This window comes from Prionailurus viverrinus, chromosome A2 (assembly GCF_022837055.1).
Source record: "Prionailurus viverrinus isolate Anna chromosome A2, UM_Priviv_1.0, whole genome shotgun sequence".
Lineage (NCBI taxonomy): Eukaryota > Metazoa > Chordata > Mammalia > Carnivora > Felidae > Prionailurus > Prionailurus viverrinus.
In genome coordinates, this window is record NC_062562.1 from 76,436,651 (window position 1) to 76,464,596 (window position 27,946).

Here is a 27,946-nt window from a genome sequence, read left to right on the forward strand (position 1 = left end):
TGCGATTAAATCTGTTTATTGAAATAAACTGTAGTACAGATTGTTTTCAGCAGGTTATAGATGTCACACGTTTCTCCTACTAACAGATGATAGCCAGATGAAACACGATAGAAGAAGAATCTAGAATAATACATTTTATTACTGAGACTCTCCCCAGAGGTCAGCAAACCCAACCCAACCCTTGAACAGATGAGGAAACTAAGGACCAGACAGGCTGGCATCGTCCACTCTACAAATGTTTAGGGCACTGACCATGTGCCAGGCACTTACTCGGTGCTGGGCATATAAAAGCTAACACCACGTGGTACCCGTACTCAAGGAGCTCGTAGCCAGGCTAGTGGGCAATAGTGTCCAGTAAGCAGGAAATTAACACACGGCCGAGGCAGTGTTGTGAGAACAGCGTGCTCAAGCTATCGGGGGCACCCGATCCAGGCTCAGGAGCAGCTCTCTGAAGGTCAAGTGCGAGCTGAGCTGGCAGGGATACACGGAGCTCGTATAGACAAAGAGGTTGTGAAACAGTGCCCCGGGAAGGCCCGGGTGAGGGAAAGCACAGTGCATTTCGTTAACCCAAGGAGTTCAAGTACAAAGGAACTCCTCTCCTGGATTTTGAAGACAGCAGTCTCCTGACTTCCAATTCGATGCTATTTGGAGAATACTATCCATCTTTCTAGGTCCCCTGACAAATATGTGGTGATTCGGCACATACATATCAATACTCTTGCATAGAAAAAAAGGAAGCATACGTGGCTCATGCTTACCCAGGTACAGACGTTAAGATTTTTAAACCCTCTTGTTTACAGTGTCTCTTGGAGGAATCATTACTTTGCATTACGGCCTCTCATTTCCTCCCCACATTTCCATCAGTGGGGTCATGCCACAAAGCCCTTACGTCTGGAAGGGATTTTAAGGAATCACTTTGTCAGTGGTCATGGGAGCAGGAGGCGGGGCTGGGGGAGCAGTCACCACCCCGGTGCGGGCAATAAAGGAGCTGTTATCTGTAGAGCACATAAAAATTTATAGTAAAGCTGACCAAAATCGTCCTGCATTTTATTACCACCACATGGCAGCAGTCCAGCAGTTCTCAGTCAAGTCAGTACTGAAACACTCCTCCCTGCCAAGGCAAAGTGCTCCTGCGGACCCCCGCCCGTGCACGCTAGTGCGCTTGGGTACACCTGCACAGGCAGAGAGCACACTTAAATACACCTGCACACGCAGAAGCACACAGCGCCCGCACAGGCTGTGCACCTGTCTGAAATCCCCAGGGTTGCCCTCTCTTCCCATTCCTGTCACCACACATTCTCCAGTCCACTCCCTTCTGTAAACAAAGCTTGAATCGTCAAAAAAATCGTATATACAAAGAACCCCCTATCGATGTGCATCTTCCTACAATGATGACATTTATCTCCAGTGAAGGTTCTCGTTTCTCAAAAGCCTCAAATCCCTCTCGAGGTGGGGATGACGTCGGAGGCCACCACTTCTGTGCTCACGGGCTTACCAGGAGCAATCCTCACCCATCCTTTCCGGGTGGGCCATCTGGCAGGTGCTCGGTGGGGTAAACACCGAGGGGTCTTTAATACCCAGCTGTATGTCAAAAAACCGCGTGGACAATATCACACTGTAATTTTTGGTGAAGGTTTCCTGGACGGGATAGCAATCCTTGACTGTATAAATGCCAATCCAGGTTTCATCTGTAAGAGAAAGAGAGGGTGACTTAAAAAAAATTTTTTTAATCTTTATTTTTGCGAGAGAGACAAAGTATGAGCAGGGGAGGAGTAGAGAGAGAGGGAGACACAGAATCCGAAGCAGGCTCCAGGCCCTGAGCTGTCAGCACAGAGCCCGACGCGGGCCTCGAACTCACAAACCGTGAGATCACGCCCTGAGCCAAAGTAAGAAGCTCAACTGACTGAGCCACCCAGGCGCCCCCTGGGGGTGACTTTTTAATGTAGAAGGTAAGGCAAAATGCCTGTGTTGTTTGCTTTCTTTTTCTCTCGTGGGAAAATATACATAAAATTTACCATTGTAACTATTTTTAAGTAGTTCAGTGGCATTAAGTACGGCATTACGCCATCACCACCTCCATCTCCAGAACTCTTTCATCTTCCCCAGTTGAAACTCTGTGCCTTTTGACACTAACTCCTCGTTCCCCTCCCCCAGCCCCTGGCAACCCCCGTTCCACTCTCCGTCTCGGGGAACGCGACTATTCTTGGCATCTCATGTAAGTGGAATTATATGGTAGTTTTCCTTGGCTGACTGGCTTATTTCACTCAGCGTAATGTCCTCAAGGTTCATCCACATGGTAGCGTGTGACAGAATATCCTTCCTTTTTAAGGCTAAATAATACTCCATTGTCTGTTTACACCACGTTTCGGGGATTCATTTACCTGCTGGGGGACACTTGGGTTGGTTTCCACCATCTGGAGGAATTATTCATTCATTCATTGTCATTAAGTATGCTGCTATACACATGGGTGCACAAATATCTTCTTGAGTCCTTGCTTTCAGTTTCTTTGGATATACACTCAGAAGTGGAATCGCTAGGTCATATGCTACTTCTACGCTAAACTCGGCAGCGGGGATGGAGGGAACTGTTTTCGTACTATTTTCAACTGTTTCCCGCAGGCACCATAAAGCCTGTGTATTCGAAACACCTTCGGGGTGGGCATATGGAAGCACCACCAAGAACAGCTTTCCGTCTATACGCAAAAGCAGACACTCAGAATGACAGGAGAAGATCTGATCACTGTAACCTCAGGAAGTGATATGGGGACTCGAACGTATACCTTAGACAGACATCTTCTGCGTCATAGATCCAGGGTCATTAAACGTCAGAGCCAAGGCTAAGCCCGTAACAGCCAAGGTGGCAGAAATGTACAGGTGGTGCTGGAAGGCAGAGGTGTTTCAAATGTGATGCGTATACCCTGGAGCTAAACCACTAGCAGATTACACAGGGGGCTTCAAAGCACATGCGGGGGGACATTAAACAATTTGATTAAGCTTGTCAATTTCCTTAACTACCTTCCTTAGTGAACTTAACCTTTTTTCCCATCATACTTTCTGGGACGCAGCACTTGGATAGTTTTTGAAGCCTTACATGATCTAGCTGACTTTCTGTCAGACCACTCCTGGACAGTGATCTGTTCCTGGGGTCCCCCTATGGAGTACTGGTCCTCAAAGGTGGCATTCTGAGGAATGTCTAGAGGGTCCCAGGGGTCCGTCAGGGTGATCTTGGAGCACTGCTTGGTGGCTTGTTCAATTTGAAACATCACTCCATCCTTATAGAGCAAAATATATTCAAATAATCTGAAAGACAGATATAGAGAGACCATATCAGGACTTTATTGTCAGTCGTCATGCCTTTTGTCAGCACACCGTCCAAAGGCCTGCAATATGAATTACTCTTGGAATAGAACAAGCAGAAAAAAACAGTTTGGCTTGCTAGGCATTTATTTATTTATTTATTTATTTATGAGCACTAGACACTTTGATAACCTAAATACAAAATAATTAAAACTAAGAGTTCAAAACTGAATATTGAATAACTGAGCACCTATTATATCCCAGACTCTGTGCTTAGGCTACAAACATGGGGAAGACAGGGCCCTGGGTTAATGGCTGGTTTGTGACATTGTAGCACAGGGACGCAGGAGGATTTGACCCTTGGCTTGGTTCAGTTCTCCTTGCAGCACTGAATCGGGCATTACCAGGGTGCCCTATGTAGGGCATCGAGAAGCCGCTGAGATCAGACCACACACCTGTGCCCCACTGTCTCAACTGTCAGTCATGAGTAATGGGTTTCGGGGTGAGGCACAGTGGTGTGAAAATGGGGCCCTCCTCCCACATCTGGAGGAGGCTGAGACAAGCAGGCAGAAGGTGAGGGGACCCCAGAACGACTGGTTTCCACACAGTTTGTCCACATGCTCTAGGCCTCGTCTCTCCTGCCCACATGCATGCCCCATGTGTGGAGCGAGCCAGAGGTGTTCCCAGGCTGGGCCAGGAGTCTGCAGACGCGCCCTGTCTCCCAGCACACGGCATTGTCACCAACCCTGCGTCAATCTTAAAGCTAAGCAATCCTGGTGCTGGGTGAAGCCAACAGTGGGGGACGGGAAGGGGGGGGGGGGGCTTCCGAAATGTGTTTGATCGTCAGTCTGAGACTCGGGCCACTGCTGGTCCAGCACAGTGAGACTGCAGGCCTTGAACTCACACAGTGAAGAGCCTACAGAGGGTGCTTTCGATGGGCAAATAAAAGACAACCAACATATTATCTGTGGTATGTGAGGCTCACTCCACATCACAGACTCCGTCTGCCTCCAGGGCGAATGTTTGCCATCCCAAGTCCGAGCTTAAAAAGCATTTTCTAGAAAAACTATTATAAATGATCACTGTCTATGTGGTCAAAAAATAGTATCACTATTTTAGCGTTATGCTTCCATTTTCTACCGAGCCAGTATGGAAATGTACACATGACCTCATTTTATAGATTTAGGTATATACTTATCCTGCTTCGTTCCAGGAAACACTTGAAATGGCTTATGAGGGTCAAACCCATGCACAGACTTTTAGAAATGGGAGTGATCACAGAAAGAAAAGGAAGTGTTCATTTGCTGCGACAGTGCTCCCATAAACGTGGAGCCAACCTCTCATTATAATACACATGCAGGGTTCACACCCTACTGAAAGCCCTTCGAAGGAGATGGGGTTGGACTGTCACTGTCTTCTCATGCCCAGAAAAATCCCTGGCACATCAGTCTAAACATTGTGTAAGGAGCACAGACACCCGGGGTGCCTGAGTGGCTCAGTCTGTTTAGCGTCCGACTCTTGATTTCTGCTCAGGTCATGATCTCGTGGTTCATGAGTTTGAGCCCCGAGTCAGGCTCCACACAGAGCATGAACCTACCTGGGATTCTCTCTCTCTCTCTCTCTCTCTGCCCTCCCCAAGTTGCACATACTCTAAGTAAATATTTATTTTTTAAAAAAAGGAGTACAAAGACATTCATATCAATTTTAGAGCACTGTCCATTCATAAACACGGGACTCTGTACAGAGATCCTGTTCTACGATCCTCCCTGACAGCGGGCCCCATAGAACACCGTGTGCCCTCAGAGGTGACTGTCTTCTTTATTCTTCTCCTCACCATCAGCACCCACCCCTTGTGCCTTCCCAAGTCCCAGGCATTAGCCTAGACAGCCATTCGTCACTTTTGCTGAAACCCCGATGGCGTGCTTCTCAAAGCGTAGTGACTGCCCCCTGGAAGATACGCACCATGGGCGGGAGAGGTGTGGGGTCCTTCCTGAGAACAACCCTTAGCTCCCAAACCCACAGGTCGCAGAAGGTGGGAGCCTGGCAGCCATTCTGGCCATACCTGGGTGGGCCCCCCTCCACGGAGCTTACGTGACCGGAGGTGAACATCCCACCCAGGGCAAGACCATCAGATCCTCACCCACAAACATGTGGAATTGCGCCTGCACAGGTCATATGTAAACTCAGAAGCTCTGGGAGGCTGTTTCCAACATGTGAACTGAGCAAGAGGGAAGAATGAAGCAGAGAGAGGCACCAGGAAGCGGAGATTCCAACAGCTGGTCCCCCCTGGATGCATTCCTGTGTCCTCTGTTGTAATAAACTTTCCTTTCTTCTGCTTGGAACTTTTTGTGTGACTCATAACCAGGACTCATCTCTAAGATAGTTGAAGACTCCGCGGTTTCCACCTAGAGCCCTGGAGAACAGCCACTGGGACAGCTGTGTTGTGTGTCATGCGGTGTCATGGCGGACCCCTGGCCACCGCCGCCTGCCCGGGCAGCCACCAGCTGGGGAAAGGAAGGGGCAGCGGGAAAGGAATTCTGCCAGCCGCGCCGTTGTCCCGAGGCCAGCTCTGCCCATACACACACAGAGGTAAAATTTAATTTCAAAATGAGAACTCTAGACTTGAAGGAATCGTTACAAAACGTTAACCTTTATTACTTCTGGGTGGTCTGAACACAGGTGTTTGTTACAGTGTTCTCTGTAACTTTTCTGCTTTCAAAATATGTAGTATTTTCAAAAGAGGCCATAATCTGATACCGAGGTTATGTTGACAGTGCCTTAAGACAGAAAATATTAATTCAACGGGAAACCAAATACAACCGTATAACTGTTTTTTTGTTTTTTGTTTTTCAAAATCCCATATGGGTAGAAAAGCAAGTATTGATCCATAGGAAGTTTTGGAAAAGAAGCTTTTCACAGTGCTGTTGTGGGTTGGGTGTTTATGGGAACACATTCATAGTTCAGACGTAAGGTTCTCCGTCGCAAATAGGATACAGGCTCCGGAGCCCGATAGAGCCATTAGGTCAAAATGCAGAGATCAGCCAGGGTTGAAATGAATCATCTGCCTGGGATGCTGTGCGGGTTATTACCTCCGGAGACCCAAAGGACTGACTGTCTTCAACAGAAACTCGATCCCGGGAAGCAAGATCAAAGCCTGGCTCTGAAGCAAAGGAAGTTGTAAGGATGGGAGTCACAAATGACACCCCCGGGGTGCAAGCAAGGTGAGGTGCTGGAAAGGGCTTGGAGGACAAGGCGGGCAGGCCAGGCCTGGGTCAACAACAGCCTGCAAACTCCTCCTTGCTGGCCAGACCCCAAGCAAAGCACAGTTCCCGGGAGGGCCCTGCCAGGCCTGGGCTGTGAGCGAGGTCAGGCCATCCAGGCCTGGCCAAGGGGTCAGCAGGCTGAGCTCTCACAGCAGCCTCAATGCAGACGCAGGGCCCCGGCAGGGCTCCATTCTGCCGCTCGCCTCATGGGACCAAGGATTTTTGTTGCTTCTGACAAAATTCTCAGGCTACATTGACCATTTCTGTTGTTTCCTGAAAATCCATTTTCCTAAATATTAGCCTCTACCACCCGCATGTTCTCCAAAACACTGAAAACCTGCAGAAGTTTTAGATCTTTTGAAAATGGATGTCTGGTTTTTGTAAAACTGATTCACATTCAAAGTTTAAAAAGAAAAAAATCCAAACAGTACAGAAATGGAAAATGAAGTAAAAATTGCCCAGAAACTCGAACTTACAGAAATAACAACTCTTTGCCTCTGTGGCTAAACATATAGTGATATTTTCACTTAAATTTCTTAAAATTGTGGTAAAATAGAACATAAAATTTACTATCTTAAGCATTTTTAAGTGCATAGTTCAACAGTGCTAGGTACATTCATATTGTTGTGCAACCAGTCTCCAGAATTCTTTTCGTTTCGCAAAACTGAAACTCTATGCCCATGAAACAGCTCCCCATTTCTCCCCCGCCCAGCTCCTGGCAACCACTCTTCCACCTTCTGTCCCTATGAACTTGACTGTTCTAGAGACTTCCTACAAGTGGAATCATTCAGTAGCTGTCCTTTTGTGATTGGCTTATTTCACCGAGGATAATGTCTGCAAGTTTCATCCATGTTATAACATGTGTCAGAATTTCCTTCTCTTTTTAAGGCTGATATTCCATTGAATGCATATAGCACATTTTGCTTATCCATTCATCTGTGGATAGATCCTGGGTTGTTTCCATCTTTTGGCTATTGTGAATGACGCTGCTATGAACATGGCTGTGCAAATATCGTACTGAGTTTTCATTATGTGTACTAGACACATTTTACAAAAATGAGTGAATCTAATGTCTTTTTTAATGGGTGAATATAATGTTCTCTAACCTATACTTTACCTTAATTTTTTTATTTTAATGTTTATCTTGAGAGAGAGAGAGAGGGAACGCAGGGGAGAGGCAAAGAGGATCTGAAGCAGGCTCTGCACTGACAGCAGCAGACCCAACGCAAAGCTCGAACTCACGAATCATGAGATTACGACCTGATCCAAAGTCGGATACTCAACCGACTGAGTCACCCAGGCACCCCTGAAATATTTTTTAAATGCAGAAGAGTTGGAGGACTAGTACAATGATCACCTTTGTGTCTACCACTTAGATTCAATAATTGTTACATTTTGCTATATTTGCTTTTTCTAACTATTTGCCGAAAACAAGGACTTTCTGCTTTCTGGCCACATTACCACTATCACACCTAAGAAATTAAAATTCATTCCCAGGGGCACCTGGGTGGCTCAGTCAGTTGAGCACCCGACTTCGGCTCAAGTCATGATCTCACGGTTCGTGGGTTCGAGCCCCGCATTGGGTTCTGTGCTGCCAGCACAGAGCCTGAAGCCTGTTTTGGATCCTGTGTCTCCCTCTCTCTCTGCCCCTCCCTCGCTCGCGCTCTGTCTCTCTCTGTCTCAAAAGTAAATAAACATTAAAAAAATTTTTTTAATAAATAAATAAATAAAATTCATTCCCTAATGCCAGCTAATATCTGGCCCATATTCAATTGTCCCCCCAAAATGTATTTTAAACTCTTTTTTAAAAATCAGAATGCAGTCGGGGTGCCTGGGTGGCTCAGTCGGTTAAGCGTCCGACTTCAACTCAGGTCACAATCTCGCGGTCCATGAGTTCGAGCCCCGCGTTGGGCTCTGGGCTGATGGCTCAGAGCCTGGAGCCTGCTTCTGATTCTGTGTCTCCCTCTCTCTCTGCCCCTCCCCCGTTCATGCTCTGTCTCTCTCTGTCTCAAAAATAAATAAACGTTAAAAAAAATTTTTTTTAAGTAAAAATAAAAAAAAATCAGAATGCAGTCAAGTCTCAAGCAATATATTTGGTTGTTACATTTCTACTGTCTTAAAAATCTGGAACACTACTATCTTTTTTATTTTTAATGTGGCCTTTGACTCTCTGAAGATTCCAGATCCCCACATATTCCCCATTCTACATTTTTGTCAGTTTCCTAACTTAACTTGTTCCTCTATATCCTGTCATTCCTCCAAACTAGACGTGGATTCTAAAGTCTTGATGTGCTTTGGCTAAAGATTTTTGGAAAGAAATTGAGTGGGCTGTGTACCTCCTGGTGCATCACATCAGAAGACAGGTGATGTCCCATGCCACTATCAATGCTACCAACTCTGATCACCAAGTCCTGTCCTTACTCCAGATGCCTTCAGCATAGAGGTGCTTCCTTTCGCAGTTAGCAAGTAATTGATCAGTAATACTTGGTGAAGCTGGGGAACAGCCCGTTAGCCAATAATTGTCACCTCATGGTTTTAGGTAAAACCATTTCCTGAATCAATTGTCGCTGGAGATTGGTAGATTGGTACCAATGGTATAACAAATGACATCTATCTATTTATCTATCAATCACCACCCAGGATGCAAGGATTTTTATGTACTCAATGCACGACAAAGTCATTATTCCATTTGATGCTCAAATTGTCCCAAGTTCCCTCAGTGGGAGCTGCTTCCAGCTGGTATTTGTGACTTTGATGTGCCCCCTTAGTGTTTGAATGCTGTGTTTACATATGCATGTATATGTGTGTATATGTATGTGTATATATGTATATGCTTGTGTATATATGTATATATGTGTGTGTATGTGTTTGTGTATATATGCACATGCATCACATGTGTGTTTCTGTACACACACACACATACCATGTTTTGCTTTAGTGATCTCCTACTCGTGATCACTTAGATTATTTCCACAGTTTGTTAATATTAACAAAGCTGAATATAAATTGGAGGTAAACCCTTTTGGCTTTCTCTGTTTACAACTCTATGAAAAGTTTATAGACTGGAATTGTTGGATCAAATAAAATTCCCATTTTATATTTTACAAGATACTGTTTCCCAAAAGGAATTTTAACTGGATGTAGAGCTTCATTCATTTTTTTTTTTTTTTTTTTCATTAGAAAGGTACTGGTGGGTGGTGCCTGGGTGACTCAGTCAGTTAAACATCTGACTTCCGCTCAGGTCATGATCTTGCCATCTGTGTGTTCGAGCCCTGCATCGGGCACCTACTTCAGATTCTGTGACTCCCTCTCTCTGCCCCTCCCCTGCTCATGTTCTTTGTCTCTCTCTCTCTCTCTCTCTCTCAAAAATAAATAAACATTAAAACAAATGTTTTTAATTAAAAAAAAAAAAGTACTGAAAATTTACCCAACTAAGAGCACCTGGGTGGCTCAGTCAGCTAAGTGTCCAACTCTTGGTTTCGGCTCAGGTCTTGATCTCAGGGTTTGAGAGACTGAGCCCCACACTGACAGCATGGAGCCTGCTTAGGATTATCTCTCTCCCTCTCTTTCTCTGCCCCACCCCTGCCCTCTCTCTCTGTCTCAAAATAAATAAACATTTTTTAAAAAGTTTGCCCAACTATACTAAGGCAGGGGAAAATCTGTCTAATTCAGGATAAGGTTTACAGACAGCATGAACTGCACTGTAAAAAAAGCTGAGGAGAAGAAATCCAGGTTCCCAATCTCCTACTGGTGACCTGCAATCATAATTTTAATCTCCCTGTTTCTCATATGTAAAGAAAGACCAAAAATTTGAAGCTCAAAGTATTTTTATGAAGATGATTTGAGACAGCAGACATAAAATTGTTACATAAATGCAAGGGATTATAGCTTTGTAGAAAAGTCTGGCAATGGGTACGTTTACTATCACCCGTTAATGTTTAACAGGGAAACTACGCATTTGACTTGTGTACGTAAGACCAGATCGGCTGTGTAACAAAGAAGGTCTAGTACATCTAGGTGGGGTGAAGGATGAAGGGGAGACCAATCTTGAATGCAATAGCGGACCCCTCTGTAGCAGCCCTGCAGGCATCTGACCCTTTCTCTCTTGCCTGCCTCTCAATATAGAGGTTGAGGAAGTACACTCATCTACTCACTTCCTTAGTTTCCCTTGGAGCTGGGAGTACAGTTGGTTCTGGCCTTGGAGATATAAAAGGAAGTCTGTTGGGTGAAGAAATGCCCTGGAGATTTCTCTTTTCCCAAAAAAGCAGACTCCTTGTCCCACTCTATGTCCTTCATTTCCTGTCTTTGAACATAAGGCTATAATGCTTAGAGTGGAGATAGCCATCTTAAAGCCATGAGGCAACAAGTCAGTGCGCCATCTTGCAACTCTGAGCCAACATTCTAGAGTAAATGGATGGAGAAGAACCAGGGGCCTCGATGATACTGTTGAGTCAGACCTAGGAACAAGTATCACCAGAATTCTGAGGTAAACTAAAACCATCCTCGTAGTTTAAGCCCCCATTAGTCAATTTTCTGACACGTGCAGCTGAAAGCACCCTAGATGAAATAAGTAAAATCCACTGCTTTATAGTTCTTATCTATCAGATGCTTTTTTTAACAACTCTCTGGGAGCCCTTCATTCCAGAATGAGCAGGGCCCAAGGATTTGGCTAATCCCAGGACCCACAATACCAGAGCCTGACCTGGGTGTGGAGAAACCTTAATAGCTACTGCCCGTACAGCCAGGAGGCAACTGTTTTTCTGTCTTGAATCAGAGTAGTCAAGGGGAAAAAAATACAGTCTGAGGCAGAGGTTACAGACTGGCAAATTCGGCTGGCTGACACGTTATTAGCTTTTTCCTTTCTTTCTTTTTTTTAACCAGATGAGAAAATATGAGGCTCAGAGAATAACTAAGTAGTAAATAATGTGCCGGGATTGGACTCCAGGTCTGATCTCCTATCAGATTCGTCCTAATTCACTAACACTGTGATTCTTCCCATCCACATATAACTGCTTGGCCATCCAAGATATCTTAAATTACAGAAAAGGGAGTGTACAGATATTATATTGTGATTTCAAAAGGACTTTGGCTTTTATGGAAGAAATTGGACCAACCCTGGATTCGTTTAATATGCAATATAATATATTAGCAATTCATGCCAGCTCTGTGACTCGAGGCCGGAAGAATGGAGCTTCGGCCACTTGCCATTCTGGCGTGTACCGGGATTGAGTTACACCCTACAGTAATTATGAGACATAAAAGAAAAACGCTATTTCAAAATTGTTGTGTTAGACACAAACTCATTGTGTAGGCTGATACCAACCACATACAACAAAAGGAATATTAAATTACTTGAGAATGCAGCCCTAGGAAAAGTAAAATCAAAGAATAATTTTGCATGCAATTTAAAAAGCTGTTAAGGTGACGGGCCTCCACTGCTTGGATTCTAGTTCAAACGAGGAAAAGCCTGCTCAAGAAATTGAAGCGGTTTTTTTTTCCCAAAAAAATATTTCAGGAGGAATACTGGCACAGGCATATATTCTTCCCGCTGATGGAAGATAATGAAAAATTATCATGAGACAATAGTTCAAGTTGTCTTTTTTTTTTTCAACATTAAAAGAAAGATCCTCATTAGCACCAAGGTACCCATGTTGCCATGGTACATAGTGATTTCTGGAATTACGCATCAGAAGGTATTAAGAAGGTTGGGAGGGTACAAGGACAGTCAGGTTGATACCGTCAGCACTCCGCTTTTCAGTAGAAACTTCTCAGTTGCCACTGTGTGTAAATATGAACACAGACATTCTTCCAGCTAACGTTAATGACTCTAAAATATAAATCTTATTTTTTACCTTCACTGGGATTTGGGATGATACTGAATTTAAGAAAAAAAAAAGAATATGTGACCACAGAGATAGCTCTCTAATGAAAAGCATGATTATCAAAATAGAAAATGTAGCAGAGATGATACAGAATACTTGGGCTATAGGAAACAAACAAACAACAGAACAGCACATTAAAAGGTATGATTCCAGAACTCTAGGAAAAACATAGGAAGGGATGAAAAGGCTAATGGAAAGATAAGAAATCAGGGCGCCTGGGTGGCTCAGTCGGTTGAGCAACAGACTTTGGCTCAGGTCATGATCTCGCGGTTTATGAGTTTGAGCCCCGCGTCGAGCTCTATGCTGACAGCTCTGAGCCTGGAGCCTGCTTCGGATTCTGTGTCTCCCTCTCTCTCTGCCCCTCCCACACTCATGCTCTGTCTCTCTCTGTCTCAGAAATAAAGAAACATTTAAAAAAAATTTTTTTACAAGTTAAGAAATCTGGGAGAACATGAGGCACCTGGGCGGCTCAGTTGGTTAAGCATCCAACTTGGGCTCAGGTCACAATCTCATGGTTTGTGAGTTCGAGCCCCACGTCAGGCTCTGTGCTGACAGTGTAGAGCCTACTTCAGATCCTCTGTCACTCTGTCTCTCTCTGCCCCTCCCCTGCTCTCTCTCCCTCTCTTTCTTAGAAATAAATAAATATTAAAAAAAAGAAATTTGGGGGAACAGATGTAAGAGAACCAATACATGTAAGTAGAGAGATATTCTAAAGGAACAAAGAGAATGTCTTCCCTCTTGCTTGGAGAGTATCAAGCCTCCAGAAACAGCAGATGAAATTTCCTCTAGAGCTAGACATAGCCTGGAGATGTTAATGATGTTCCAGGATAATAATAGAAACAACCGACAAAAATTAGGGCAGAAAAAAAATTATTAAAACTAAACGAAAATCAGTTTGGTATCAGACTTCTCTTCTAGAGCTCTAAATGCCACAGCAAATTTTAAACAAAAAAATACCATTATTACCCAATGAACTGCTTATTTATTTTGAGAGAGACAGAGACAGCATGCGTAGGGGAGTGATAGAGAGAGAGGGAGAGAGAGAGAGGGAATCCCAAGCAGGCTCTGCACTGCCAGCACAGAGCCTGACACGGGGCTCAAACTCAGGAGACTGTGAGATCATGACCTGAGCCAAAACCAAGAGTTAGGTGCTTAAGTGACTAGGCCACCCAGGTGCCCCTATTATCCAATGAATTGTATACACCCCAAAGTTACCATTATGCAAAATAGCAATAAGTAGATGTTCTCAGACATTCAAACTTTCTGGAAGTATACCATGGCACCAGTACCCTTGCGGAGGAAAATTAATTGAATACATTTTCTAGCTGACATAAACATGAATCAAAATAAAGGATTCAGGTAGTAAGAATATTAGCATAAAAGAAATTGCAGCGAATAATAAAAGGAATAAAATAATCTACGTTTCTTTTGTGACAAAGCTACTTAGAAGTTTGTACAAACACTCACAAAATAAAAAGTCCTCTGTGCTTAACAAGTGAAGAAGTTGACCTTATAGAGGCTTGACTCAGCCTAGTGAAAGAAGGAAACACTAGAAACCATCCAAACACTTTAAATTCTTTTCGACATAGTGAGTGGGACCTAAGTAAACACGCGTCCTTTACAAAAGAAATTGTGTTCTGGTGACAGAAAAGTGGATTCCCAAGTTTCACCCTCTAACTCCTTAGGGGAACTGAGACATCAAGAGGGTGGCTCCTTGGGGGTCCTCAGGGCAAGCCAGACAATACATGGCGCTGGGTGGGGCGGTGGGGGCGGAGGGGGGTGAGGGGGGATCATGATCCAAAATACAGTGTATGACAAAGGGGATGGGTAGAAGGCTCAATTCAGAGAGAGAGGACTCCCACATGCAGAAGAAACACATAAGCCACATCAGAACACGGCGCTCAACATGGCATTTCAGTGGATATTAAATCTGGAGCAGATTCTCTCCCCAGCACCTCTCCTCCCCAGAGGGTGAGCTGGTAAAACTGTCTACTGGTCCACTGCCCTGTTCCAACTCAGAGAACTCAATGGTTTCTCTGGCATCTTCCTCAGAGGAACATCTGCCTTTCACAACTTGATTGGATTATCAGCTCCTTGGTGAGACATTCTGGGAAAAAGGATTTATAATTCCTGGGAATATAAAATGTATCTCAGTAAGGGACTCGGTGAGGTGGTGGGGGTGGGAGGACTGTTTTAGAAGCTTTGGAGTCAATGCAGATGGTCTCGCTTACCACAGTCCTCCCTGCAAGTATTTTCAAGCCAACTCAGGAGGCCTGGCATTCATCAGGGGTGAACCTGGATGCCACGCCAACTAGCGTAGTAGTTCATGGTGCCTCATACATTCCTCCTAAGTTACATCTCACCTGTAGCTGATGATGCTATGCCAGCCCAAGAAATTGATGTGCCCTTGGCCCTGTACCTCCACCATCTTCCCATCTGACAGCATCTTCCTTGGCAACTTCTGAGATGCTCCAGAACAGCAGGTTCTCTGGGTTCTATGATCTGAGTGTTTCAGTTCCTCCCCTAACCCTACCAAACTGATATTGAAAACCTAATACCCAAGGTGATGGCAGGAGGACTGCGGTCTCTGGGAGGTGATGAGGTCTTGAGGGTAGAGGCTTCATGGATGGGATTAGTGCTCTTATACAAGAGGCCCCAGAGAGCTAGCTGGCACCCTCCACAATGTGAAGATACAACGGAAGGTCTACGACCAGAAGAGGGCCTTACCCAACCATGCTGGCACCCTGATCTCAGACATCCACCCTCCAGAACTGTAAACAATGAACTTCTGTTGCTTATCAGCCACCAGGTCTCTGGTATTCGTTACAGCAGCCTGAACTAAGACACTGTGGCAGCTTGGAGGGGTTACTTTGGTGCCTCCTCTTGGGCAAACTGACGGTTCTCACTCATTGGCAGAGCTCACACTCTGGAACTTTCCCAGTTGATCTAGTGTCAGCCACAACAAAAGCAGCCTTCCGTGAATGGGGCAGCACAGCCTTTTTGTCCAGCAACAGCTGCCTCCTATTTAGAAGCCCTCTGTCCAAAAGCTTCTCCATTGTTTGGAGGGTCTGAGGGCCAGGGGGGCACCCTGCTGGGGGTCAGATTCCTCACACGGCCTCTCCCTTCAAAGAGGCACTGCTTCTGAAGGAAGCCATCAGCACTTGGGAAACTCTCAATGCCCATATGAGGGAAAATTCTCCAAAACTGGGACTGTGGAGCAAGAGAAACACTGAAGATAGTGTTTGATGAGGGAAGAGCTGGGGACTAGGTCATGGATGAAAGGAACCCGGAGGATCCATTTCTGGAGGTCCTGGTATGCTCTCCTAGGTGGGATCCACCTCAAGCCTGCTTACAGACCTTTTCAAAATATGGGTGGGCACTGCCATTTGGTGTCAAGAATTGTTCTGGACAAAAGAGATACATGATGTAGAATACGATAATTAATACACCATGAAACCATTCCATAAATCCACAAGTTGATTGTTAAACATGTAATCCTGAGGGAGAAGAAAATACAAATGCAGAATATTGGGAAGAAGAAAAGGATATTGATAGGTAAGGTGGAGTTGTTTCAGAGTTCGGAGAACATCACATACAAATGTATTAGGGTGATAAATGTAATCTTGATGAAATGGAAGATTTTCTAGGAAAATAGAAATAACCAAAACGAATGCAGAATGAAGCATACAATTAAGTGAATAAATAACCAGAGGCGGGTAAAAAAAACTCTTACAGAGGTCTAGTGAGATTTTAGATCTTTGATGTTTAAGAGATCAAAGAGTTACTTCTCCAAAAGGAGTTGGGTCCTAATGGTTTCAGGAATTAATGTTTTCCAACCTCAAGGCTATACAGCAATAGAGACATATAGAAAGCTTGCCAATTCTTTTATCATTTTACAAAGATTTTTCTACATTAAAATACAGAAAGAAAATAAAAAACTAAAACACAAGCTGAATTGTGGCTGTGGATTAAAACCACATCTTAAATATTAGTGAGTCAAATCAGGCAGACTATTAAAAGACTAATACATAATGATAAATTAGAATTTACTTTAGGAGAGCCAAGTTGGTTTAACGTAAAGCAATCTATTAGTACAAACCACCAGGTTGGTGAAGTTTCATATCCATCCCAATTAGAATAAATTCTTTATAAAATAGGTCAGAAAAATATTTACTGAACATGATGGAGTGTCTTAGTTAAACCAACAGCCCGTAAGAGACTTACATGTAAAATTTCAGAAACAGTCACAACACAATGAGAGTCACTAGGGCTGTGACAGCACCACAGGCATGTCATTTTGCCCTTGTTTTTTCTTTATCATATTAGAAATCATTAAAAAAATTAATTAGGCTCCTGGGGCGCCTGGGTGGCTCAGTCGGTTAAGTGTCTGGCTTAGGCTCAGGTCATGATCTTACTGTTCATGAGTTCAAGCCCTGCATCGGGCTCGCTGCTGTCAGCCCAGAGCCTGCTTTGGATCCTCTGTCCCCCCCTCCCTCTGCACCTCCCTTGCTCTCTCACTCTCTGTCAAAAATAAATAAACATTTTTAAAAATCTTAAAAAAAATAGCCGCCTACAGGCATGAGTGTGGGAAACATGACCACTCACATTCTGCCAGCTGAAATATCTGCCAGGTGGAACAATTTCCTGAAGGGCAAAGTCATCACAACTTAAAACTGTGCAAATCCCTTTTCTATCATTTTCTTACCTAGGAATGTATCCAAAATGCGTTAAAAAATGGTACACGTAGAACTGCACACAAATACAAGGTTATACATGTAGTAGTCTATATAGTCCTCCCTGCAAGTATTTTCAGGCAAACTCAAAAGGCCTTGCATTCATCATGGCTGAACCTGAATGCCTCGCCAGCTAGTCTGGTGGTTCATGGCCTCATAAGTCATGGGTTTGTGGTTCATCCCTCCTAAGTTCCATCTCACCTGTAGTTGATAATGCTATGTGGACAATAGAGGGGAAAGATACATAACTATCCCATAATAAGGGACAGCTTAAAGAAGCTGTGTTCTATCCATTAGCTAGAATACCACACGGTCATCAGAAATGGTTCTGCTGGGGCGACTGGGTGGCTCAGTTGGTTGAGCATCCGAGTCTTGATTTTGGCTCAGGTCGTGATCCCAGGGTCGTGGGATCACGCACTGAGCATGGAGCTTGCTTGAGATCCCCTCTCTCTCTCTCTCTCTACCCCCTCCCCCACTTGCGCTCCCTCTCTTGCTCTCTCAAATAAATAAATAAACATTAAAAAAGAAAAGAAAGAAAGAAATGGTTCCGTTGATGGGTACTTACAGCATGAGAAACATGCACAGCATTTTGTTAAATAAAAAAAATGCAGACCATGTTTCCCTCTTAATTTCAAAATTTCATACACAGGAGTAGGAAAAGAAATCCAGAAGCACATGCATCAGGGTTCTTAAGTCTATATGGCGGGACTACAAGCGATCTTTACTCTCTTTATTCTGCTCTTCTGTGTTGTCTAGATTTTCCACCATGAACACATATAACGCTAGTCGTCCCAAAGCCATCAAAACGGTGTTTACTTGCTCAACACACATTAACTGAGTCTTATGATATACCAAGCACTTCCAGGTGCCGGGGTTTGGGTGATCGGCCAAACCAATAAAGTTCTCTCACTGGCGGTGGAGAGATGGACAATAAACACCAAATGAACTGACCAGACGATGTCACACAGGGATCATGCCCCGAGGAAATCAGAACAGGATGTGACGGACAGTGGCTGGTGGGGGGTGTCGCAGAAGGTCCCTCTGAGGAGATGGTGAGCTGAGACCCGAAGGAGGAGACGCCAGTTCAAAGATGAGAGAAGGGGACTAGTCCGTATGGATGAGCTTGCCCAGTGTGTTGTTCAGTGAAAATAAGCCTGTTGTGAAACAGTATGTGCTACAGTATGCGTGCTGGGCATCTAAAAATCTCCTAGGCTATTCGGAAGATGTAGTCTTACTGGTTGAGCAGTTAGGGGTACCTTTTTTCCTCTTTGCTTATCCTTCTACAATAGATATATATGTCACCGTTGTTAGTCATCCCCTCATTCAAGTATTCCCCCCAAAATCTGATTCTGTGGTGCTAGAGATACAGCAACAACCCAAGCAAAAGTCCTAACAATGGAGCCTTGTTTGGGGCAAGGGGAGGCAGAGGAGATGAGAAAACAGGTTGAAAAAACATTAAATAGTAAGTCAGATAGCGGTAAGCATCTTGAGCATGTAAGGCAATGACGCGGAGTGTAGGAGAATGTTGGCAGGAGAGACCGTCGAATTTGGGAAGGGGCCATGCAGCTTTTTAGGGAAAAGGCCTTCTGTGCACAGGAAACAACAACACAAGTGCCAGGAGCGGGGGAGCAAGCTGGCAACCAGGGGAGGCTGCAGGACAAGGTCAGGGACAAGGGATGGAGGGGGTGGGGAGCAGACCCCTTAGGGCGGCCAGGCCCGTGTAAGGACATTTACCCTCAGACACAGAAAGGCATTGGAGGGTTTTGATCAGACAAGCGATATGATACAATATTTTTAGCAGAATCATCATTCAAAGCTGGCGTGCTGAGAACAGAAAGGGGGCAAAGGTCGAAGTAGGTGGACCCATTAGGAGCCTAGTGCCAAAAGCCCAGGCAAGAACGATGAGGGTTTGACCCTCAGGATGGTAGCAAACATGTGGTCAGATGGTGAGTCTCTATCAAAATTAGAGTCAATAGGATTTGCTTTATGGATTACTTGTGGCATGTGGGAGAAGAAGAAATCAGAGATGGCCCTATGAGCTGGTCCTGAGCAAACGGAGTTGCAGTTAGCTGCACTTTAGAAACCTGCAAGAAGAATTATTTTTGATTTGCTTGTTTGTTTGTTTTCAGAGGAGGCATCGGTTTGGAGTATGCTGAGTCTGAGATGACGGTCAGAGATCCAAAGGAAGAGGTCAACTCAGGATTTGGATATAAAGGTTCAGGGGAGAGGACACAGGACTCACGGGGGAACTCAAGGCTGGAGACACACGTGTGGGAGTCCTCCGTGCAGAGATGCCATCTGAAGCCATGACCTAGCTGAGGGCACCAACAGAGGGGTGTAGACAGATAAGTAAAGGGAAGGAGGGGCACCTGGGTGGCTCAGTCGGTTAAGCGTCCGACTTCAGCTCACGTCATTATCTCACGGTTTCTGGGTTTGAGCCCCGCGTCGGGCTCTGTGCCGACAGCTCGGAGCCTGGAGCTGCTTTGGATGCTGTGTCTCCCCCCTCTCTCTCTCTGCCCCTCTCCCACTGATGCTCTGTCTCTCCCTGTCTCTCAAAAATAAAAATAAAACATTTAAAAAATTGTTTAAAAAAAAGAAAAAAGAAAAAAAGTAAAGGGATGGAAAGCCTGCGCCCTGGGACATTCTACCATCAATGGTCTGCAGGAAGGGGAGGAAGAGCAAAGGGAACTGAGAAGAAAAGGAAATGACGTAGAAGAAAGGACACCGGCAGAATGTGGGGTCCTGAAGGCCCTGTGAAGAAAGATATCAAAATGGAGGAAATGAGCACCATAAAAGGAGGACTGATAAAAGATCATTCGATTAGTAACGTGTTGCACTTGAGCAGAGCAATCTCAGCAGAGGTGTGATGCTCTAAGTTTGGTCGGAGGGGGCTCAAGGGAGCAGCGGGGAGGGGGCACGAAAATTGGACTTAACGTGAGATTTGCTTTAAATAGAAGGGGAGCATGGTGTTTCAGCTGGTGGGATAAAGAGAGGAATTTTTTCTTTAAAGATGGGTAAAAGAAAAGAAATTATAAAGGGGAAACTAGAAGATTTTTACTGGAATTGGGGAAATAGAAGACAATCCCATTCATTCCAGGAAAAACAAACCACTAATTGGTAGAATATTTTCAGATCTTTGGGCACTGTGCCCCCGACCGCCATCTTCGAGGGCAGAATCAGGAAGAAACAGCTCAAGGTTGATGGAGAGAAGTAAAGACGCTTTCACAAAAGTTGGAGGGCCACCTCTGGCTTCTAGTTATAAGTTGGTCTTACACCCCACCAGCCCTGTTACTGTGTGGGGCTTGTCTTCCTTGGCACTAAATGCTCCTCACTGCCTGCTTCTCCTTTGCCTCCCAGCATCAACTCTCTGAAATCCAGGGTCAACACACCCACTGAATTAAGACTCAAAGCAAACTTTACAGGCTTCCAAGAACATCTCTTCCTTGAAGAAAAACTCACTTTTGCAAATCAGCATGGTTTATTTTCGAGGATCAAAAGGCCACAAGCAGTCAGACTTCCTGAGCTAATAATAAAAGAAAATGCTGGCTCTTGATCTCAGCAGAGAGCAAGAGGAGGGAATAAAGGCAAAAAAGAGTCATTCTGAAATTCTGAAAGGTGTGATTTCTTAAGATGGAAGCCCTCATCTATGCAAAACAAGGTTGGTGATGAAATAAATCCACAGAGCCCTTCATACGAATTTACCTCCCCCAGCCACACAGAAGCATTCTGAGGATTTACAACCATACCACCCTGAGAAATCCAAAAGAAGGCAAACATATAAAAAAACATAAACTGATCTTTGCCTTCCCCTCGTTCAACAATGTCGTCTAAAGTCACAAGGGAGGGCCAAGCAAGAGAGCCATCTGCATGGCCTGGCCTAGGGTGCAGAGTCCAGTGCGGTGAGGAAGGCGCCCATGTCGGGAAGGGACATCACAGCAATGCACCATCAGTGACCTACTCCAACTGAATAATGGGAGCCAGTTTTCTCTGAGAAGGGGCCTACGAAAACAAACCATGTGGTAGCAGGGTGGAACTGAAGGTTCTAGGCAAATACATATAAGGATCAGAACTGGAAGCTTAGCAACGTATGTACATGTAAATCTATGTATATGTGTATGAGTGAGTGACTGTGTGTGTGCGTGCATGTGTGTGTGTTCAAATCTACATCCCCTTCCTTTGTCCACTGAGAGGGGTCTGGGAGCACAGCCACCTAATAGCCATGAGCATAATGAAAGCAGAAATCTTGGCACCCAAATATTATCCTCCAGTAAAAGTAACCAGAGCTTCTTGAGAAATGGCTCAAATCTTGGCTTATTCCAAGACTCTAGCAGAGAGAGTACAGATGGTTTGGGGAGTCTTATGGTGGCAAAAAAAAAAAAAAAAAAAAAAAAAAAGCAAAAAAAGTGCTCAAAGAATGAGAGGTGCTTGTTAAAAGAACATAAAAGCCAACTTAGAGTGGTGCCCACTGGCCAGATCTGGGACAATGTGAACATCAAACCAAACAATGAGAGCAAAAGCATTACAGTGAGAATCCTTGAGGGTGTGCTGATATAAGTAAGTGAATAAATTCGGTGTCATGAAAAATGGGATGTGTACGTGGTTTTAAAATATCTCCCTACAAAATACTTATTCATTACAAAGTGAAAAGGTGTCGCTTGATGCTGAAGAAACTTTGCAGCCATCAGTTAACCAAGCGACAAGCGATCAAAGAGAACCAAGCGATCACAGGGTACAGCAAGAACAGAGTACTACCTCTGTGATACTCCTGCCGCGGGTGAATAACTAGAATATCAACGTAAGGAAACTTTCAACCAAAAACCCAAATGTGAGGAACATTCTACCAAACAACTGGTTTGTCGTCAAAGTGCAAGAAAGACCGAGGAACTGTTCCAGACGGGACACCTAAATGCAACGCTTGAATAGAAACTGGGTCCTTTTTGCGATACACAACATAAAAGAACAACTAACTGCCTTTCAGATGGTAGAAATGAATCCATGTTAATTTCCTGATTCTTAGGGCTGCGTTGCAGTCACGCGGGAGAATATCCTTGTTTGCAGGAAATCATGCTGAAGTACCTGGGGGTCGTGGGGATAGCACGTGGGCCACTCACTCTCAAATGATTCAGGGGGAAAAACTGGCTGTGTACTATCACTGTGACCTTTCTGTAAGAGCAGGATGGTTGCAAAATAAAATAAAATTTGATATTTGGAGGGAAAAAAAAAACCCTTATCCTGTTGTTGAAACACAATGATCGTTGGAGTTACCTAGTGTGATAACAGCCTTTGGAATTAATCTTTCAAAGCAGGTATGTGGAGGAACACTCTGGAAGCAGTGCTATTCATGCCCTGGTGTACTCGGGGCTCCCACGCAGAGGAGAGCCTTCTGAGTTTGCAACCAAAGCATTTAAGGGTGGCCCCTCTTTCCTCTACCCATTGAACACAGGTATAGGTGAAAAAGAGAAGAAAGAAAAAGCATTTTGGTTTTGTCTACACAAAGGGACAAGCTGAGAAAAAAATTTGAATCCATATCAAGTTCATTGTGTCATGGTAGAAACAGGAATCAGCCTGATGTAATAAAAGCACGATTAGTATCATTAAATCATTAAATGATTAGTATCATTTAATCTCTAAGGACGAAGGCCTAAGAGTATTTAGTGTAAACATTGTAGATCATTAAAATTAAATTCAAAGATGAAAAGCTGATATCCTGAGAAGTAAGGGATCGCATTGCAAGTGGTGAAGCCAGGGCTAGAGGCCATGTCTGGCAACCCATGACTTTCTCACCGCATGTCCGTGCTCTCTACACAACACTATGTGGCTTTCTCTAAAAATACAAAACAGAAATGATATTCTGCTCTCCGAGAATAGAATTCTCAGGGAAAACTGAGACTGACATGAACTGATCAGAATTTGAATGAGAATCTATTTTCTTTTCATCTTTTACCCGTCCCCCCACCCCGCCAAAATCCCTGAACCTGTAGGCACTGGTAGTCAAATAGTCTTCTAAGATATGATATGATCCCTACCACACCCAGGCATATTCTCTTAACCCCTCTCGGCTCACTCTGTATCAGTAGCACCGTTAATTCCAACCGCCAAGCCACCATTTTGTAAGTGGGCGGGGTAAGCTACTGGTGGCCCAACAAAATTCAACACATCCGCTGAAATATGAAAATAATCTTCTTTCTTTTCCTGGGTCTTCCAGATGTAATACTTGTGAGTTTAGCCAAGGAGTCAGGAAGGATTGTTGGAAGCAGAGAACAAAATAGTATCAATTACTAATATTTCCCATTCTCTGCTGAGGCTGTCTTATCTGAAGCTTGTAAAGTTGTTTAATCTTTTCCATCATCTCAGGGAAAAGAGAGCCTGGAAAATCCTAGTCATTCCACAGTAACTATCAGTGGGATTTTCCATAACTATCTGGACGCAAAATAAAAATCTTAAGAAGTTGATCCAATTCTAAAACTTACTTCTCAGCTTACTAATAAATATGAAGAGACAACCCATCCATATTTTCTTCAAATAACATCTGGTTTCTTGGCCGGACTGCTAATACCTGAAAAAGTTTCTGAGTTTATTCCAGCAAATCTACATTTAAAGAGCTTAAAAATGCATTTACGCACTTAAACATTCTTTTCTACATCTGACTTAAGGCCAGAGATGGGACTGTGAGACGGAACCTCGCCAGGAAACTGGGAAGATGGGGAATAAAATTGCCTTCTAAAAACTAAACTGTGAAATCAACAATTGATAGGTCAGGACAGAGAAATGAGAAATCACCGCATGGGGACAAAAACCTCTAGGCCAGCAAGATTTGGCTGCAACCCCACTAAAGACATAACACACACACATAAAGGCTATAGTAATCGATCATGGAATCAAAGATGAAGAAAGGTTGCTAAGACAGCCTGAGCAGTACTCACCAAGACTCCATGCGGAGTGAAGGGAGTCGGGACCAGCAGGGCTGGGGTAGCAGAGAACCAGTGACGAGACATCTGTCTGGTGGAAATGAACGCATCACTTAATCTCAGCCCCACTACCCTGGGCTGGCCTGTCTCCTTCAGGATGGAAAGCTCAACATTGCGCATACAGCCTGGCCTGGAGCAAGCAATCATTAGATTCAGTGACTTGGCTCCCACTTTTTGCTCACAACCTCCTGATTATAATTTGGCTTGCCTACAGGGAGAGAATGACCTCGTCTTGTGGATCTGAGCATTCTGGCCCCCATGCCAGCCATAGCACTCACTCAAATATACGTTTTAGCTGTTAAGCCTGCTTCCTGTGAGTCAGCTCCCAAAGGAAGGGCCCTTGATCAAGTTTCTGAGCCCACGGGCTGGCAGCGAGTCTCTGGGCCAGGGTCAACTGACCAGGCGGGCCACGTACAGCTGCAGCCACGTACTGAGCACCTGGTATGTGTCATACACTGTGCCGTGTGCTTTACGTACTTGAACTGGTTGAAACGCCAGGACACTCCAGTAAATTAGACACCACTGATATTGCCATTTGGTAAATGAAGAAACTGAGGCTCACAACGCTTTAGCAATTTCCCCCAAAGACCCACCTCAGGACGCTTGCACTCCACCCAGCTTTATCCAACTCTGAAGCTTAACCTCTTACATGGTGAAAATACTACCTCTGGGGGAATGGACCCTTACCCTTCTCCTGGCCACACTACTCTGCTTCAGCAGTGTGCTCTGGGCCATTCCAGTCCGGCTGCAACACGACCTTGTTCATCAATACACCACTACTGTGCCAGCCTGCCCATCAGGGCGCTAAAGGTTAGCGATTTCTCCTGGATCAGAAGCGCACAAAGCCAACCCTATCTCAGTGAACCGCGCAGGTATCTCTTGCATGCCATCAGAAGTCAAAAATGGCCACCTCTCCTTGACTCTCCTCTCTCCTCACCTCCTCTGTGGGTAAACCCCTTCCATAATTTCCTAACGAGTCTGCTTCTCACTGCCTCCATGGCCGCTACCCATTTTCCACCCGGACCTCGACCAGAGTGTCCTAGATCACGTGTTTGCCTCCACTCTTGCTCTCCTTTATTCGAAACCATATGCCCAGTGACTAGTCCGTAACGCAATAATGACATTCCACTGTTCGAAAATCCTTCAGTGGGTCCCAACCTCTCCACATCCTCTGTCTGCAGTCCTAACAGTGATCCGTCTGCAGTTCTTGGAACGCATCCAGCCCTGTGTGCTCCAGAATGTCCCGGAATATACCCGCAACCCCACCTCACCCCACCCTACCCCCCCCCCCCGGCAGTCTTCCCTTCTCCGGTCACTGGCACTGGCTTTGAGACTCACTCATGCTTCAGCTCCCACAGGGAGCCTGGGTTAGCTGCCCATCTATATATCCTTCATCTCACCGAGTGGAAATTTTCCTCGTGTGACTCCAACCCCAGGCTGTGACCTCCCTGAGGCCCAGGACCCACGCTGTTTGAACAAAGTGCTTGCCATGAAAAAAATGCACGATGAATGAATGAGAGCCTGGTAATATAGCACAAGTATCAGAAACCACCTAGCTTCCTCGAGTCCCAGCTGTGGGGTCTTGAAAGAAACATGTTGAATCTCCCTAGACCTCAGATTCTCTGTCTATAACACAGAGATCCATAAAGCTTCCACCGGTAAACTGTTGTAAGATTTTCATGTAACACGTGGAGAGTCCTCAGCACTGTGCCAGGTATGTAATAAACGCTCAAACATTGGTTGTTGCTACTATGTCCTTTGAGACGGAACCAGAATGTTCTTTAAAGGCCTCAGAGATATTCCCAGGCCCCCATGGTGACTCAGCTGCTCCAGATCTCCTCAGGACTCACGTTTTACCTTTCCAGATGCATTAGCTCCCATTCTCGGATATACTGCTCTGAAAGGTTCTGTTCCCTTGGTACTTCCTTCAAGATTTGCCCCAGATCTTACTGCTCTGGGCCCTTAAACCATGGAGGTCACATGCTACCTCCTGATGATGCAAATGCCACACAGGGGGGCCCGCATAACCCCCCCACACACATACGAATTTCCACAGGAAAGCTGTGGAGTTGACAGGTGGTGATCCCAAAATAGAAATCAGGTCTCAAAGGGGGCAGGAGCAACAGGAGGTCTCAGGAAGAGGACGTCCATTGTCGTAGCAGACGTGGAAAGGTGAATCATGGGACCAATGGCCTTGAAAAAAAAAATGGCATCGCTCCTCCGTGGAATATTGTGCAGCTATTAAAAATAGCTCGGCGGGGGGGGGGGGGGCAGCCAATAAAATGGCAAATAAGAACGCGTAAGTGAGCTTGTATAAAGAAAGCTCATGGTTTCTAATCACAGTGTGTGAAACTTGCTTTAGAAAAATTTAACGAAGTTGACCAAAATGTCAATTGTTGTAACGGGGTGATGATACTTTGATTCCCCACACCTTTTGCAGTGCTGCCCTATGCTTTTAAAATGCAACAAGAATTCTTAAAATATACACATCCTGCGCGCCTCCTTCGCAGATGGCTCCTGGAAGAGAGGAGATAGTGCAGGTGACACGCCCTAGGCTGAAGGGGGCTCCGAGAGCCTGACTCAGCAGCGTGCGGACCGGGGCGAACCTGGGCCCCGGGACGCCGGGATGCGATCCCGCCCCTGCCTCCTTGCTCACCCACCACCGCCCCGCTGGGGATCTCAGAGCGCAGTGGGGCCAGCCCTCCTCCCAGCCCCCCGAGCGGGCTGGCCCCGGCCACCCTCCCCGCGAAGTTTCTCCTCGGTAAGAGGGAGGCGCCGCCAGCGGCTGTAAATCTAGCGGCCCGACGCGGCCCCCGCGACCTCGCCCCCGCCGCCCGTCCTGCGGCCCCCGTACCTCTTGCAGGGGATCAGCGCCTTGCGCTCGTCCAGCACCCGCACACGCTGGTTGAGCCCGTCGTAGGAGAGGAGGGCGCGGCTGTTGCGCCCGGTGCTCTGCCGGTACAGAACCTGGCGGCCCTCCCACTGCTGCGGCGCCTGGCACGGGCGCGGGGTCCCCGGGGCGCCCCCGGCCCCCGCCCCCAGCGCCGCCGCCCCCAGGGCGCAGAGGCCACCCAGCGCCCAGATCCAGAGGCCGCCCCGCAGCCAGGCGCCCAGGGCCCCGCGGGCCACGCGGAGCGGAGCGCGCCCCAGCATCGCCGTCCGCCGCGCTCGCCGCCCCCCCGAGGGCCGGCGCGAGCCGCAGGGGGCGCTGAGCAGTCCCGGCGCCGCGCAACCGTCCGCCGCGTTCGGGGCGGTGCGGGCGTGTGGTCTCCGCGAGGCCTCTGCCCACGGCTGGGATCAGGTCGCGCGCGGTGCGGGAGCCGGGGCCGCGGCCCGGGAAGGCTCCGGGGAATCGCGGGAGCTATTTCTGCCTGGGCCGCTGCCCGCTGCGGCTTGTGTTTTCGCTTTGCTCTCTGCTGCCAACAGGAAATGCAGTGGCAGCGGTGCCACTAGCATCCTGAAGGGCATCCGCGTTCTAAAGGGGGGGCGGGGTGGGGAGCAGGACGGTGAGAAGAAATTCGTTTCCTCCAGTAACTGAAGCGCGCAGCAGATAACCACAAACTAGGAGATAAGTTCAAGTTCGAAGTCGGGAAGGCAGTGCTGCTTCACTTGCTGTGCCCCCCACACCTTGCCCCTTTGTCAAAATTGACACCTTCTTCCTCCAAGTTAGAAATCGAAGGGTCCCTTCTGGAAGGAATGATAGCAGTCATGCATCATGGCCATTTTCAAGCCACCGCTCTTAGTCTAGCGCCCGGGGTATTTAGGGGATAAGCCCTCACCCTTGGGCATAGGACTCAGAGACC

At 46.0% G+C, this 27,946-nt stretch overlaps 1 protein-coding gene across 1 annotated transcript; it reads right to left on the reverse strand.

Annotated features, from left to right (window-relative positions):
• On the reverse strand, positions 1-27,599 carry EPDR1 (ependymin related 1). Its single transcript, XM_047839793.1, has 3 exons — positions 26,998-27,599; positions 3,092-3,300; positions 1-1,688 (listed from the first exon to the last, which is right to left on the reverse strand). Exons 1-3 carry the CDS (start codon positions 27,294-27,296, stop codon positions 1,492-1,494), a joined length of 705 nt encoding a protein of 234 aa, XP_047695749.1. The 5' UTR covers positions 27,297-27,599; the 3' UTR covers positions 1-1,491.
• Positions 27,600-27,946: the final 347 nt, after the last annotated feature.